This window comes from Tachysurus vachellii, chromosome 4, assembly GCF_030014155.1.
Source record: "Tachysurus vachellii isolate PV-2020 chromosome 4, HZAU_Pvac_v1, whole genome shotgun sequence".
Classification (NCBI taxonomy): Eukaryota; Metazoa; Chordata; class Actinopteri; order Siluriformes; family Bagridae; genus Tachysurus; species Tachysurus vachellii.
Window position 1 is genome coordinate 25413518 of NC_083463.1, and position 18262 is coordinate 25431779.

Consider the following 18262-nt stretch of genomic DNA (forward strand, 5'->3'; position numbering starts at 1 on the left):
TCAGACTAACTGTCATTGTGTCCCAAAGCCACGGATAAAAACATCACTCCACCTTTCAACATTACTATTAATGAACTTTTATGATGTTTGTATATTTTGGTCGTGAAGGATATGAATAGATGAATTGTACAGATGGATGCTGACAGTCAAATATCTCCCCTTTTAATATTATTATTAAATTATTTTATATTGTTTTATAATTAACATCCGGAGGTTATTGAACTGACACAATAATTAACGTTAAAGAAAGAAATGGTGATTTTGGGCAGTATTTCAGCTTAGAGTTGTGTTGGTAATGAAAAAGCCCTTGAGATCCACCCTGTGTTACTGAGACCAGTGTTACTGAGACCAGTGTTACAGCTCAGGAGCTCAACTGGAAATGAAATCATCATTAAACACTTCTAACCTGCATGAAATCAGTCTTTATGCTTTTCTTCATTTCAGTCTTTATGCTTTTCTTCATTTCAGTCTTTATGCTTTTCTTCATTTCAGTCTTTATGCTTTTCTTCATTTCAGTCTTCATGCTTTTCTTCATTTCAGTCTTCATGCTTTTCTTCATTTCTCTAACTACATAAAAATGTGCTGCAAGTTAACCATTACTGTTTCTAAAAAATATTATAACATTGCCAAATAATTAGTTTTAATCCATCAAATTTTTTAATTGATGCAAACCCTTGTCTTAATTGGAGCTAGGAGACAAAATAATCTCAATATTGTCAATTTCTTCTTTAAATATTTACATTTATATCTTTCTTTTGCAGTACTTTCTGAGTGCAGCTGGCCTACCTGGTGTAGTGTTTTGGCAGATTTTAAAGAGCACAAATTTCCTGGTTTTACACATAAATGTAGTGAAATTGCAATACAAAACTCCAACTTGCATTGTTCAAAAGTGTAATACATACATTGGTAAATCCCTACTGTGATCAAGCTGGTCCTGCAGTGGACGAAAGCCACAATACAGGAAATGCAGGAAATATATACATGCAAATATAGAACATGATCGCATGTGACTGTATGTCATTATGAGTTACTGAGTGCTCTTTTGTAATATTGATAGCTATCTAGGTTCCTTAAATATATCTTTAGCAAGTGAGCGCCACCCTTCAACATTTTCTGGGCTATTTGCTGATCAGCTGTAGATATTTTACAGTGTATATAAAGTACTATGTTTAAAAATTTCAGATCAGAGCTAAGCTACTTCTCAGAGAAACAAGAGAACGCCAAAGCTGTGTCGGTCTTATTCTCTTAAATGTGGGCCATTCAACTGGCTAAAAATGCTGAATTTGTATTGAGAAGTCATTGTGAAGCACTTTTCTGATGCTCACAGATGCCAGTGTTGTAGTTCAGAAGTTTACATGCACGTAGGTTGTCAATAAAGCTTTTTTTAATCCAATTCACAGATTTCCAATGTAGCAAACTGTGGTTTTGTCAAGTCATTTAGGACGTCTACTTTGTGAAGGACACAAGTAATTAGGCAGTTTGAAAGATTCCTGAAAATGAAGTCAAGCTATTAGGCTATTTAGCTTCTGATTAGCAAATTAGAGTCAAATGGAGTGGATTTATTTTAAAGCCCACTGCCTTTCTCAGTGCCTTGACACCATAGGAAAATCAAAAGAAATCAGCAAATAATAATTATAATAAAACACAAGGCTGGGTTATCCTTGGAGGCAATTTCAGAAGGTACCATGTTTATCTGTACAAACAATATTACACAGGTATAAACACGACGGGGATTCACAGCCTTCACTCCACTCAGGAAGGAGCTGTATTGTCTCCTGGAGATGAACCTAGTTTGGTCTCGCAAATCTCTTGCTTTCTCAGTGTTTATTTAAGCTGTTGACCTGTATCTGCATGTCTATTTGCATTGTGCTTCTTCCAAATGATTGTCTGATGGGATCATTGCATAAATGTAGAGGTGTGGATGGTAAGTGTACTGTAATTCTGTCTGTACTTCTGCAGAGACAGTAGCATCATCCTCAGTTGTGTGAATATGATTCCATAATTAAGCCAAAAGTCCCTTTATTCCTGACTTGATTTGGACCTTCACTGACAGGACTGCACGTACCACTTGTTCTACAACCTGTTGCTGCAACCGCACTTCCACCTCTTCCACATTAGACACAAAGATGTCTTTGAATTGTGCTACATTTATGCATCTGAGATTTAAAGTCATCTGTAACTCTTCCTGCTTGAATTGGCTTTGCAAATCACATCTTATGCAATCGTTGATGTGTGAACTCAGTTTGCTGTCGGAGATAGATACTGTTAAAATTGTTTCAGTTTTCCAGCAGTGGGAGGAGTGGGGATATTGTGGGATGCTGCTTTCTACTTAATGCTTCAGTGAAATCCCTTAGACTGAAAATAGCATTTTTCAGTGTCTCCAATGAAGTTATGTCCAATTCTTTAGGCTTGAGGTGGTAATTAAATTCAATTTATTTTGTATAGCATTTTTTTAACAATTCACATTGACTCTAAGCAGCTTTACAGACGTATAGAAACAGAAGAGAGAAAAAAATAGAGAAAGTTTAAAATGATCTAACTATTTATCTCTAACATCTATCCCTAATGATAAATGACGATGGCAAGGAAAAACACCCTGAGATGATATGAAGAGGAAAAATGAAGAGGAAACAGACTCAGAAGGGAACTCGTCCTCATTTGGGTGACACTGGACAGAAAATAATGTAAATGTAAATAATGTCCATTTTAAACAACAGTTTATTGTTGTGCACCCGAGAGCTCCTGAGGAACCAATGGGTCAGCGCAAACTCTGAGTTCACCACAGATGCAACACTAACTCCTTCCTGCCAATGTCTTCAAATGATTTCTGATAAAGACGAAGACCATACAGCTAACTGACGCAACGATGGTTCAATGAACGCATTTAATTTCTGTTATCAGTTAACAAACAGCTTGCTGTTGTTTTAAATGTGATCCACCATGTTGTATACTAATCCCCAATGTTCACGATGTATCAGTTTGTGTAGTGGTAGACGAAAATCAGTCTGCTCTATTGTCAGTTTGTTGGATCTTGATAAAGCTGAGAGAAGGTATTGCCGACATGTTCAGCATTGAGAATTGCCGAATCAAGATTGTGCACAAAGTATGGACTGCAGTTGTAATTGCTCTCATATGATGTATATCAAGGCACCACTGCTCTCCCAACACCGCAGTTAAGGGCTCCCTCAGTTTTGCACAGTCCAGGCTCTATGACTGCATCTGCCAATCTTTTGTTATGACCCGAGCAGTTACAGCCATTTTTCTGCTAGTCCAGAGATTTGTTGTAGATTTGTTGTAAATCCAGATCCTTCAAATTTGTCTTTTTACTTGTATTGCCTCTCTAGTTTCTGTGTACAGTTTTTGTTTTTCGCTGTCATCAAAATCTTTGTGTGGAGCAGGTCATATTTGCTATTGCGTTTTACTTGTTGTTTAAACTAAATCTTTCTATTCTAATGTTCCACTGGTCAACTTAAGAACTTGTTCCGTTTGCTTATTTTGATGTTGCTTCATACATTTTTTAATTCGGTTCAATTGTATTTGTCTAGCTCTTCTGGACATTGTATAAAATAAAATTAAAAAAAAAATACCAATACCTTTTTAACTAACTTATTAATAACTAAAGTGTATAGAATAACTACTGTTTGTATATTACATTTTATTTAAATTTTTTTATAAATAATTGATATGATGTGCAAGATCCAATTGCAAATGCTGGCAGGTTGTTGCATGGGATTATTGTCGTCATAGCAATTAGCAAAGATTGTTCTAAGAAAAATGTAAAAGTGTTACAGAATTGGTAAAATGAGCACTGGGTTAACTGGGAGAATGTTGTCTATGAAGATATTGTGAAGTTGAAAAGTGAGGCTTGAGCTGCTAAATATTAAAATATTTTCAGTCACTGTCAGATTTTTAGGTATAAAAAGCTAATGTAATTTTAAACAGGAAGTATTTAAAGATTAGGTTTAATATATGAGTTAAATGAAGTGTCACAACCTTGTGTCCAAAGGTGTCTAATTACGTTGCTTGTGTTTTCCCCCTCTGGCTTGAAATCTCTGTTGGAATTCATGGCAGATGATTTCAGTGAGGTAATGAGTATGATTAGTCAAGGGACGCATTATTGATATTTCATTCGTAGTACTTTTGCAGAATCTAGAGGATTTTTTTCCCTTATTTTTAATACTTGTCAAAATATTTGCATGTAAACATTGCTAATTTGGCACACAAGAAGTAAACAATTTTGAATAATATTTCAAATGAAATACTCTCTGAATACTTTTGGCATGTAGATATTAACCAGTTATTATAAGAAAGCTTATCTTTATTCCTTTACATTTTTTTTCTTTCTGCAGTTATGGTCATGTGAGGGGGATGTGGGGATTCATCTTTGGAGTTTCTAGTGTTAAATAGACACAGCTCCTTTAAGGGTACCGAGGAGGGGAGGACAAGGTGTTTTGTGTGTCTGTGAGAGTGTGAGAAAGAGAAGGAAGGAGAGGGAAGAGGAAGGATGCAGATTACCAAAATATTTTGTTCAAACAGCAAAATCAACCAGTTTGCTTTAGTGACATCACCCTAGCTTCCCTGTAGAAAATAAGAAAATAAATCATGTAAACATATACTATAGCTTGGCATGAATGGTCAAGGATGCTACCATGCAGTGTTGCTGGTGCTTCCCAAACCCACAAGTACACTATTCCTTTATAGGATCTATGATCCTTCTGATGTTTGTGGCTGTACATAAAAATTGTATTTGCTGCCCAGTTTGTTCAATTTAGAAAGTCATGCTATAAATTCATTAAAAAAAAGAGACAGTCAAATGTAAAATGTGATTTTGACCGTGGCATGATTGTTGTGCCAGACAGGCTGGTTTCAGTATTTCTGGACTGCTAATCTCCTGGGATTTTCACATACAACAGTCTCTACAGTTACTCAGAAAGGTTTGATAAAGATGGAACATCCAGTGAGTGGCAATTCCTTGTTGATAAGAATAGTTGACTGAGAATGTCTAGACTGGTTTAAGTTGACAGAAAGGTTTCAGTTACTCAGATAAACACTCTTTATAATTGTAGATAGTAGAAAGGCATCTCCGAATGCACAACACATCAATCCCTGGTGGATGATTCAACAACATGTCAGTCTATCAAGTGGATGGTTCCACTTCTTTCAGCCAAGAACAGAAAGCTGAGGCTGCATTGGACTCAGGTTTACCAAACCTGCTGGACAGTTGACTACCAGAAAACCGTAGCAAACAGAGGGTAGTGAGTATGATTGTTGTGAGTGAGCATTTTTTTTCTTATGGGTGAATGGACAGACAAAATAAAAAAGAAATTTTTGTGTGTGATTGATTTATTGATAGATAGTTACATACTATATATGTGCTGGTGGTAGCGTATTCTGTGAGGAACAGGAGATTAATAAACAAAAAATTATAGTGTGGGCCAAAATAGCATTTCTAATTTAATTTAATGTCTAATCTAGTTTATAAAATGTAAAGAATAAAATAGTTCAGAAAAACAGGGTTTAGTGTTAAAATGCTAAAAATCCACCATACGACTCCATTTGGTTGGTAGCGTGTATCTAATCAGTTGCTATGAAAATTTAAGTGTGCAAAGATTAAAAGGCTAATGGTTATTCTAAAGCCTTAAAATGTTGAAAACATTATGAATTTTGGACTTTATGGCCAGTAGTAGGCTTAGTGCTATTCATGCATAAAACATGCATACTTTTTATACCTTTAAAAAATGTGTCTGTTGCAACTTTTTAATAGCAGACTGAGCTTTCTCTTTAAACAAATGCATCTGACAAAATTGGAAAACCCATTATGCAGTTCTCCTCATGAGCCAAGGGTTTTGATAGTTCAACTGGGAACACGTCAACTTTTACAACCCATAAGGTGTGGGTATGTATTGTGTGTTTTTGTATACGTGTGTCTGTGCAGGTCGGTCCATACTGTAGCATCCTCCATCCCGGACCTTCCTGCTTTGCTTCAGCTGCTGCTCCATCAGCCAAGGGTTGCTATTTCCGCCCAAGATGACCCTTGACCAGATGATCATTAAGGGACAGTATATAGTTGCGGTGAAAACCAATGCTGGGAGCTTTGATTTGCTGATGCTTTCATCATTCCATTTGTAGTTGTGCTAGCTTTGTATGTTACATGTTTTTGGCTGTGATTACCTTCATTTTGAACTTTGTCTCTCCTGAATATGTGCTTGATCTGCCCCTTGTTTTTATTTGGCTGCCTACATTTGTATATAGGCACTTTTAATTTTTTTAAAATATCAATTTACTCTATATTTATTAGTAGTAGGGGTGTCCTTGTGCCATTTATGCTGTGTGTGGCGTTTGGTCTTTTTTTTTGGTAAGGGAGTTTAGGAAAGAGAATTGTTTTTTGGTTGTGTTTTATTTCTGTAGGTCAGTTGGTCCAAGAAAATAGTAATTTTATATTTGATATTTTGCCCTTGGTCTAAAGTGAAGTCCATTGTGCTGTTACAGTATATTAAAGTCTAACACACTTCAATATAACGCAAACAGCAGTTTTGTGGGCCGAAGCACCCATCTTCTGTGAGCCGTGTTGGTGTTTGTTGCTACTTGTGGTCATGGCTGTTAATGATAAATTTTGGTCGATTACCTTTGTTTAGACAGGTCTCATAACGATTTGAGCATTATTTAGTGATTGGCCAAAATTTCGAGGAGGAGTTGCAAGATTATGATTAAGTAGAACTTATATTTAAAAACAATTTTTAATCCGGGCCTCTGGTCAGTCATATTACAATTCCCCCAGAGAACCAGGGAAAATGCATTGTTGTTAACAACTTGAATTCATAGTAAAGCAGAAAAAATAAAATAACACAAACAAAAAACAGTTATTGCCACATGATCCAGAATTGTTATTTGCCTCTCAAGCAGTGCTAGTATAATAGCTAGGTTTTTATCTAATTGTTATGTAGGGGTCTAACGCAATACAATTCTCAAAGTATGCCAAAAAAAATGAAGTAAAATTAAAGTTGCAAGCAGAATTTTAGGGGGCCAAGCATCCATACTTCTGTAAAGCTGCTTTGAGACAATGGGAAATTGTTAAAAGCGCTATACAAATAAATTGATTTGAATTGAGTGTGCGTCACATTCACAGATGCCCTACAATTTTTGCCAAAGAAGTCACATGAAATAAGAGCCATAATTTTTAGCAAAGGAATCCAAGAGTGATCACGCTTGATGTGTATGATCTGACCACTGGCAGGGGTGGAATTCTCTGACTGTAGGAAAAATGGTCTAGATGAGAAAAAATGGGCAGTAGGGCTGCAATGCCATTGCATGACATTTAGACAGGTGTCAAGTGGGACCTACGCAATATTAACTATGTGGCCTTCATGTTATGACTGATGGGTGTAATAACGCATAGAAAGGATCTACACTAGATTTTAGGGCATGGCTGTGGGGATTTACCTATTCAGCCACAAGAACATAAGTAAGGTCAGATACTGATATCAGGCAAGGTCTCCGTCGCAGTCGGTGTTCTTTTTATCCCAAAGGTGTTCAGTAGAGTTGAGGTCAGGGCTCTATGCAAGAAACCGAATTCCTCCAGGCCCCTTAGTTTAATGAAGACAAATTGTAATGCTGCAGCATACTGATATTCAAAACAATTGTGCGAATCCATCATTCCAAACAGTGTATTCCAATATTGTATATCCAGAGAGACTGTACAGCAAGAAAGAAGCCACTGCTCCAAAGCCATCCTAAAATGTCAGGCTACAGCATATGTGTTGCTTTTGTGAGGAAAAGTCCTGTGTCATTATGTTTGGATGAAAAAGCATAAGGCTGGCAAACCATAGAACAACATTTCAACCTTGAAGCATGGGGGTGGCAGCATCATGTTCTTGCGGGTGCGTTCTGCAGGAGGGACTATTTCACTCCATTTAGATGGCTGCTTTTTTCCATGCTGTTTCTCTTTACCTGGCTCCTTCTTCCACATTTTCAAATAAATCATAATTGCTTTTTTGTTTCACAATTTTTTATTTACAAGAAGCTGAGGATGACTGTGGTGAAGGATGGCTAGTAGTCTTAATGGACTTAATTGTGTTCTTAGCAATTTTGCTGCATTGAAGTTGTTGTTAGATGAGAACTTTAGTATGTAGCTGTAAGCTATACAATTATCACTTTACACCTTTTTATATAAAGTAATTCAAAAACATGACTCCTGCTCAAGAATGCACAGATGGCCACTCCAGATGTTTTATCAATTGCAGACAAATTAGTTCATCATTGTACTAGTCTGTAAGTGCAAAAAATTCAGTGAATTCACTGTAATCAGCATTCTGTCACTCTTCAGGAAAATGCAGCCCAAATTATTATGCCGTATGTTTATTCCAAAACCATGTTGTCCACAGTAACATGCCGGTAAATCGATTTGCTATTACTGTATAATCAATAACTAAAATAGATCAAATTTATATAATTATATTGCCTAATGTTATGGACATCTGACCACCATACCTATGTGCTTTTTAAACATTGCATATCAGATGAAGTGAAAGGATTTTTGTTATTTTTTTTTGCTGTGCCTATAATGTATTGAATAAGAAAAGATTTAGACAGAACTGTGAGTAAGCAAAGATGCTTTTGTTTGAAAAGAAATACTTAACTATACTATTTAGGAGGCTATTTAGAATTCAGGTAATGTGAGATAAGAGCATGTTAAGGATGTTCAGGATGTTAAGCATAGACATTAGTTAATCTTTTTTCTAATTTTCAGGGCAACCTGGTTGATGTGGGGGGAAAAAAACCCTCTCCGGCATGGTGAGAGGTGGTCTCCAAAGGGGTCTCGAGTAAATTAGGGCACACTTATTAAATTTGCTTCCAAAAGTATGATTTTGGCTGTACAGTGCTGATGTTTGGATTTGGAATCAAAAGATAAATGAGATGGATCAGAATTTTAGTTTACATTTTCTGATATTTTACATCTACAACTCTTAAACAACTTAGATCATGGCAAGTGATCAAAAGTATTGGAAATGTTCCTTGTTGGCCAGGTGAGCCCTGTTATATTTTTGTTTGCATAACTGAATATGCAATGTTCATATGTAATGATCCCCATGAATAATGCATTTGTGTTAAAAATGTAACATATGAACTTAATGTTGTAGAAAAAGTGGAGCACAGGGCAGAGATGAAGGTATCAAAATCCAGCATTCAGGGTGAAGACAGAAATGAGAACAGAATTGGCAAAACAGAAATCACAACATGCCACACAGCTCTGTAGACTTTGCCTTCAATAGAAACTAGCCATGAGAGAGTTTAATGTCTAGTATCAAATGCGAGCTGTATGGAATAGCAAGGAATAGACAACCAACAAGTGAATTGCCATGGCTTGCTATAACCTATCCTTAACAACTGAAAATTGTGGGTGGAATAGTGCAACATTAGGTTGAATTTGCTAACCATAATTTAGTCTTTCTTGATCAGAGAAGTGCCTTAGGATGTTGTTGTCGGGGGGAAAAGCCACAGATTGGTGAAAGGGTAGAGCCAAGGTCTGATGTGTTCTGCCTTGTATACTCACTGACATGTATTATATTCCTGCTCAGGTGATGCTTGTGGCACAGCTGGGGGAGAAGGGAGGGTAGAAAATTCAGGGTGTAAACTGGGCTGAGAGACTGGTTTGGCATGTTGGTCACTGGGAGCTGGAATCGGAGGGGGAGAGAGAAAAAGAGTGAGGAAAAAGGAGAGCCATCTGCTTCCACAGATACGGCCAGGTGATTCTCCAATAGAATTCTCCAATCCAGGGATACTGGTTAATGGCACTGTACACACTTCTCTGTTCCTGCCTGGATCCGTGTGATAAACTGCTGCTCGGCTACCACCAGATCAAGAATTCCTTTAGTGTCCTGTTTGTCAGTGCTGAAAGAAGTCCTTGGGCTGCTGCACGAATATGAATGGGTGGTCAGCTTCCATTTCCATTGCAGCACCTCTTTCTTCACTGTCTGGCACTCCAACTGTGTGTGGAGAGCTGAGAATTTCTCAACAGCAGTGGAAGAAGACATAAGTCACACACATGTTCCCCCTGGTCATCCACAGAGAAGATTTTGCAAACTCAGATGCCAGCTTGTGTGGGTGTAGATGTGTGTTATGTTGTGACATTTGTCAGCTCTGTTTCCTCTGTCTCTCTGGTTTCCAGCATTTTCTCTAAAGACAAACAAACAACATGTAAGTAATCTTGCCAGGATTAAACACGGATGAGAATCATCATGTGTTATCTGCTGGTTCAGTCTGCATCCTCTATGCCCACAGCTGATTTCTCAAATGCTTAATTATAAACTGCTTTATTAAGTATTTAGCATTCTAAGTTAAGACTAGTATTTAATTTGACTTTCTTGAGAGCAAATATTTTATATGTTAAACAAGGTACACTTTTGTTTATTTCAAATCCACCTATGTACATGCTTGAACAATCTATATCATTGACGTTCAGCTGTCATGAAGACCAAGGAGGTTCCCATGAATACTTAGGAGTGATTTTTCTTCGTACTTTGGAGTGAATTTAAATAATTATTCATTTTTGTTTCTTTAGGGAGTTGTTTGAAAAGGAGCAGAAAAAAATATAATTCTGATGTATGATGTAACACAATAACACATTCTGGAGTCACTGTATATTTCCTTTTGGACTTTTATAGGCCTCATGCTTGTTCTGTAATTAGGTGGGCTGTGTGACAGCACAGTCTGAGGAGAACATGGTTTCAGTATTGCATGCCATGGCATCTTTTGGTTAAGGCATGAAGTTGTCGCTTTTTGACAGGCTTCACACACATGCATACACACATACAGTGGATCTAAAAAGTTTACACATCCCTGTTAAAATGGCAGGTTTTTGTATAAATGAAACCAAGATAAATCATGTCAGAACCATGTTGCAACCTATAAGAATAGATTTAAACTAAACCCTAAACTAATACTTAGTTGAAGCACCTTTAGATTTTATCACAGCATTCAGTCTTTGTAGGTACGAGTCAACCAATTTGGCACATTCTGGCAATATTTTGGTATTCTTCCTTGTAAAAAATATTCAACCTCAAATTGGCTAGGCACATCATCACAGCCCTGTTTTCAGAGTTATCACAAATCGTTAAGGGGCTTTTTACACCTGGTCACGTCATGCATTTTCTGTGATCAGATAGCTATCCGATCGTAAAAAGACCAGGTCTAAATGCAATCTGAAACGTTTTCGAGACGGATATAAATCCGATCGTTCAAACCACTTCAGGAGGTGGTCTGGGACGCATTTCAGATGAAACTGGACAGGTGTAAATGAATGTGCTTGTTCAAGCCACATACGTCAGCGCTATACTCCTCCCAAACGGAAGTACGTCACTCGCAAGTGATCTTTCACCCAGGTTGGGTCTTAAAATGCACTGCTGCCGCCAGTGAAAATGCAGCAAACAGTAAATGCTGTTTTTTGTAGCATAACCGTCATAACAAGTTATTTTGGCTTCTTTTTGATTGCATGCTGAAAACCGCATACACCAAAGCGTGTTCCATTTCAATTACCCCGGAATTATATTTGCATTTTGGGCGGGAGTAGAAAGAGCGGATTGTTTTAACAAATCAGATAGCTATCGGATCAGAGAAAACACATGAAGTGACCAGGTGTAAAAAGGCCCTAAAACCATGTTGTTGTTTTGGTAAACCCTTTCCTTTGTTGATTTGGAGGTGTGCTTGTTGTTTGAAAGGTGAAATTCTTCTCCTCAGTGTTTCAACAGAAGCCATAAGTGTTATACCAAATTTAACTGGAATTTGGAGATATTTGTTCCACCCACCCTGGTTAAGTCTCTGTAGCTCAGACATTTAAAGAATTTGGGAGATTGCTGTCACATATAATGATCAACCAGTACTTGTCAGAAATTGCTGCAATTTTAATTTAACTTAATTTAACTTTTAATGCTGTTGTTGATATTTTTCAGCAGTGAGATCCTGTACCTGTGGTGGATTTTTAATCTTATAGGAACAGGTGTTTATTTGGGGTTAATGAGTCTCTTTATCTTATGGCTATGGTGGCCGGGAAGTGCAAAACAAATTAACAAATCCGAAAACACATTAACAAATCCCAAAACAAATGAACAAATCCCAAAACACATTAACAAATCCCAAAACAAATTAACAAATCTGAAAACAAATTAATAACCCCCAAAACAAATTAACAAATCCAAAAACACATTAACAAATCCAAAAACACATTAACAAGTCAGACAACCCGGAAGCGGATGGTATAGTTTGTGAATGGAAACTTACCATCATCGGACGAGACACCTTTCATTCACCTGTATATCTTTAATGCCAGTCGTCTTGTCCAATGATCAGTAAGTTTCCATTCACAAACTATACCTACCGCTTCCGGGTTGTCTTAATCGGTGCACGAAACACATTAACAAATCAGAAAACACAACGACATTTCAGACAACCCGGAAGCGGTTGGTATAGTTTGTGATTGGACAAGACACCTGTCACTCAAGGTATACATGAAGTTCAACAGTCTGCCGCAGGGAAAAGTTGGAATGGATGGATGGAATGGATTACTGTGGATTAATTCTGTTATTTTCTTATATTTAAACGGAGAACTTTACACATAACACATAAGATTCCTTGCCTGTATATCTTGAGTGACAGGTGTCTTGTCCAATGATCGGTAAGTTTCTATTGAAAAACGATACACTACCGTTTCTGGGTTGTCTGACTTGTCGTTGTGTTTTCGGATTTGTTAATGTGTATTCTGATTTGTTTGTGTTTTGGGATTTGTTAATGTGTTTTGGGATTTGTTAATTTGTTTTGGGATTTGTTAATGTGTTTTCGGATTTGTTAATTTATTTTCGGATTTGTTAATGTGTTTTCGGATTTGTTAATGTGTTTTGGGATTTGTTAATTTGTTTTCGGATTTGTTAATTTGTTTTCGGATTTGTTAATGTGTTTTGCACTTCTCAGCCACCGTATATGGCAGGTATATACTATTTAGTATTAACATTAGAGAGAATATTATTGGCTGATTCTGAAATCCCAGTTCAAGGTTTTGTTCACTTAAGCAACCCGGTAGTAAATAGTCTGACATGATTTATCTTGGTGGAATTTCTTTTATGCAACAAAAGCCTTCAATTTTTGCAGCCATGTGGAGCCTTTTTATATCCACTGTATGCACATAGAGCATGAGTGCACGTCCATGTTACAGAGTGACATCCATTTGTCAGGGCCCTGTTTCTATTTGTTTTCTCACTGTCATACAGAGAAAGCACTGAATTCATAGCAGTTATTTGGTTGTAAGAGTTCGGGATCACCCATATGTTTTGGAGTCAGCTTCCTGTTTTAAGAGGGGAAACCATTTCTAAATTACTTGATTCGTTCATTACTTCTTTGCTGATTTTCATTTGCTTACAGTCCTTTCAGGTAGCTGTGCATTGCATTTATCTTTACATATGTCACACCTCTATTTACAGTTTATTTAGTCTTGTGTACAGAGCTTTGTATGTGCTTACATTTATTTACATTCATGTGATTTGAAAGATGCCCTTATCCAGAGTGGTATTTATCTCATTTATACAGCTGAGCAGTTGAGGCTTAAGGGCCTACGAACTCATGACCATTCAAGCAGTGGGCCAACACCTTAACCACTGAGCTACCTCTGTGTTGTGTTTCACCTGTCACAGTACACATGTATATGGTCTGGAATGACAATAAAACTGTGTCTGTGTTTCCCAGGGGGCCATTTAGTGTGGTGCGCAGATGTATTAACCGGGACACAGGACAGCAGTTTGCTGTGAAGATTGTGGATGTGGCCAGTTTCACCTCCAGCCCTGGACTCAGCACAGAAGGTGAGTTTATATAGGAAATACAATGACAATATCAGATACAATAAAAGAAGGTTAGATTATGCAATCTTAATGTGGTTTTGCATATTCATTTAAAAGATAATCATTTTTGTAAATGTTCACTTAAGCAACAAAAGTTGTATTATGCAAAGTGTAATGTAAAATATCTACATACAACTAATTATTGCATAACTAAGCATTTTGCATTGTATGGCTCTTATAAAAACAGTCAGTGTCACCTAAATGAATAAATATATCAATTATTTTGTGATGTGTGTAGGGCATTTTTCCCAAATTTTAGGCCAATATGTATTTATATTATTATTTAACTATAATATTCGAATATTATTCAATTATATTATTCAAATATTATACATTCCTGTACACAGGACGTTGAATCGCACATGGCTTCCTATTTACTTTATATGTGCTATGCATAGGGTAATTCTGTATTATCATTTCCTGGTCCTGTCTCTGCTCTTTGTTATGTCTTATGTATGTCATCCCATATCAGGTTCATTCCTAATTCGGTTCTCTGTATATACCCACTCGTATTGTGGTATATTTGCAAGCCTTGTGCTATGTATTTGTCCTGTGCCTTATTTCCTGATTTTCTTCATACAACTTCTTTGTTGTCCTTTTTGCCTTTGCTTGTGTATCCTGTTTACGATGATGGATTCTCCCTTTTTGATGATGCCTGTCTGTCAGTGTACCGACCCTCGCACTGGACTTGTGATTCATATTTGCCCCATAGATAATAAACACATAACATTCACAGTATTGATAAAAATTAAATGCAGCTGATGCATGTGTGTGCTCCATGGTATTCTGGGTGTTATCCTGCTAGTTTGGCACTATACTGGGTTTTGGCTGCGGCTCACTGCCATCTGTGTGTGTGTGTGTGCGCTTGTTGGGCACAGGCCAACACAGAGACTGAAAGAGGGATGAAGCTCAATCTGTGCTATTCTGAAGGAATTTGTGACAAGCCTGAGACAATAGCTCTTATTCATGAATTAAAACGGTTCCGTTTTGAGTAAGTGTTAAATTGATTGTGTGAGCATGTCCGGTGCAGACTGTAGTGAGACGACTATTCGTTTTACATAGTCGGCATAGCAACGCTGCATATAATGTTGCATAGCAAGACATCTAAACTAGATTGCCTGTGTCTCTAAGCAGAGAACATGTTCATAGGTTTTGCTGACTAAGAGGGAAAAAGACAATGTATAGCAGCTGATCGTAATAAAACCCTGCAAAAATTCGGAATGCCAGCGATCGCCAGTCATGGATTGTAATCGTAAATGTATTGTATGTAAGCAAATACTTCAGCTTGTTTTTACTCAGTTCCTAGTGATGGATCAACTTGAAAACTGAGGGCCTGTTACACATATACAGATATGTATTTAAAGGTTTTCCATTTGTTTTTGAAATGTTTTTGTAACTAAATCTGTCCAAAAAAACCCCAAAACAACATGGCCAGAATTAATTTGTTCATGCATTACGAATTACATTATGGACGTAAGAGCCGCATGCGGCTCGGGAGCCGCGGGTTGGCCGCCCCTGCTTTAGGTTATGCTTTTGTGTTTATTTTATACACAAACACATTATCAAATAAATTAAAATCCAGTTTTCCTATTCATTACTTAGACTGTGGAAAGTCTTAATTCCCAAGATAGTATCATTTGTTCTGCCACAGTTTTATAATAAACCAAAAATATTGTACACTTCTCATAATAAAATAAAAGATCTTCATATTGTTCCATCTCTCATTCCAAGTCAGTCAGACCATCCCCTTGGTCAGTCAGTTCGTTCCCATCTCCTCTTTCTGCTGTACGCACAAACACACACACACACACACACACACACACGTTTACTCACTCACTGCAGTCACCAAGGCATTTGAGTACGGTTCAGTGTGTATGAGGTGTATGAAAATATTACTTATATTAACCTCTTAACTGTTTTCGATTATTGTTTACATTCACTGCACACTATTACCATGACCAGTTTTATATCATTAGAAAGATTTAGGACTAAAGCTTCAATATTTGACCGCTGTTTTTAGGTGTACACATCACACATGCAAAATCAAACAGGTAGTGATACTCCGAATGATGAGACACGTTCATATTGTATTCATGTTGTATTAATGAGACACATTCATATTATAACGCCTGGTTTTCCATTTATTTGTGATCACAGGGCTTAAACATCATCCATTAGAGCTTTTAGTCCAAAAAGTGTACACAGTTGGAGAAATATTCATGGATTTCCAGTTTACTTGCAATTTTTAGACAGAAGCAGCATTTTTCACTAATAAAAATGAATTGTCGTACAACACTCTTCCTCTGTCTACATAACAAGATAGATGAAAATCAGTAAATTGTATAACTCCCACCTTCCACGCGACAAATATACTTTATAAATGTCTGTATTCCGCATCTCCATACATAACTAATTGATAGAAATGTTTCTATCATTCTATCGTCATTGAAACATGTGAAGTCATGTGAAGTTTTTTGCTAAGTATAGCTACTAATAACAGCAATTTGGATTTGCAATTTGGAGTAATTTGGAGTCTTGAACAGAAAACTCTCAAATGTCAGCTTTCTAAAGATACCTTGTCATGTGCCTTGTCAGAGGAACTCATGAACAGCAACATTTTTATTACAAACTGCATAATCTTCTTAACTAAAAGAAGAGTACATAATGTGTCCCAAATGCACCTTGTATTTTTACTCATTTGGCTAATTGTTGTTACCTTCATTGTCAAGCTCAACCCTTCAATCAGGCTTCAAGAGAGCACCTGCCTGCCTGCCTGAGGGTCTCCATCAGCAGGCTGAACCCAGTGGAATCGAAGTACAAACGTGTATTAGAACTGTTGTTTCTCAAAGGCCAAGAAAATGGGCTAAATTTCCAAATTCAGGGTGCAAAGTTTGCCAGTAGGGATTTAGGGAGAGTTGATCAATACCATTTCCTTCTCATCCAATATACAGTCTAGAACCAGTTCAACACATATAACCACTTTTGCTTTAACCTCTCATTTACTATGCTTTGTTGGTGTAACTTTTTTGCCATGTCATCACCATTTCTATCTATTAAACCAGTATATGATTAAATTACTACTAGAGAGAGAGAATATGACCCTGCTGATGGTAAATAAATATTCACATGTAAGAAACAGGTATGGCACATTTAAATTGCTTATTTTTCTAAGCTCCCAATGCAGACTCATGCTAAACCATACCTACCACATGCCACAGTGTAGGTGGGGTTCAAGACTCAGCTCACTTACCTCTCAAAATTGCATACATTTCTCTTGATTTTGGTGTCCGTCACACAAAAAGAATATCTGACCATTATTATAAATCACTGTTTTTGTGTTATATTGATGAATAAAAACTGTGGGTGCTATTTCGTACACTGTTTTACATTTGAATAGAGTGGTGTATAAAGTAGGTGTCAAAATAAAGGCATGTGAGCCCAACACAGTTCAGTGCCTTGTTTCATTTGGTGTAAAAAACAAATAATGAAATCGTGAAACAGCCGGAAGTACCTATTGTTACCTGTCTAATATTTACACCAGACCCGTATTATAGTTACTGCCCGTGTTCTGTATATGCTACTTTACAGCACACAATGAGTTACATCTTGCAATGCTGATATGCCTTCTGCTGTGTTTAATGCAAGTTGGACTCAATGAATATGACGCACCTGATATAGGAAACTGCATTCCTGCCTTCACTTAACTTATCTGTCTTTGCTGGCATGCGTCACATCAAACCAATGAAGCTCGAAGTTGAGGTAGAGTGTGAAGTCTATAAGTTATGTATATAAACTAATATCATCTGTATATTTTTCAACTCTAGGCTACATTTTTGGGTAGCTCTAGAATAACATGATGAGTATATGTACATGAGCATATGTATGTGAGTATATGTACGTCTGTGTGTGTTGGGTACCTTAGTGGTTAAGGCTTCTCATGAGTATAAGACTGCTGGGACCCTGAGTATGTGTATAAAAAATGGTGTATTGAAAACGGCACATGCTTTGGATTTCCTGGCATTAAGTAGTGGAATGTTGCTGCTAAGAAGGGCAATGACTCAGTCATATAAACAACCCCGTTTTTTCTATTAATAAGAGCATGGAATATGTAGACAAACTATTGTTTTATAGTTTAAGGGTGTACTTGAAATATACAGTACAATGTATTTATCACCGAACTGCTCCTGCAAAAAGTTGAACTCTGGAGCCTTGCTGTCAATTATTTTAGAAATGTAGTTATCTGCAAGCTAAAAAGCTGTGGATTATGTATTTGGGGAATCATTGATTATTTTACAGAAATCTTATTTGAATTGTAAATAATGTTGGTGTTTAAATAAGGTAGATAGACAGTAAGATGTTAAAATGTCTCTAGGAAGGCAGCC

General features: G+C 36.9%; 1 protein-coding gene across 3 annotated transcripts in view; it reads left to right on the forward strand.

Annotated features, from left to right (window-relative positions):
- The window catches only part of caskb (calcium/calmodulin-dependent serine protein kinase b), a 56847-nt gene that overhangs the window by 3940 nt on the left and 34645 nt on the right, over positions 1-18262 (forward strand). For all 3 annotated transcript variants that reach the window (XM_060868526.1, XM_060868527.1, XM_060868529.1), the window contains exon 2: positions 13729-13841. In XM_060868526.1, the coding sequence (XP_060724509.1) occupies positions 13729-13841 (113 nt within the window). The remainder of the gene's footprint in view (positions 1-13728; positions 13842-18262) is intronic.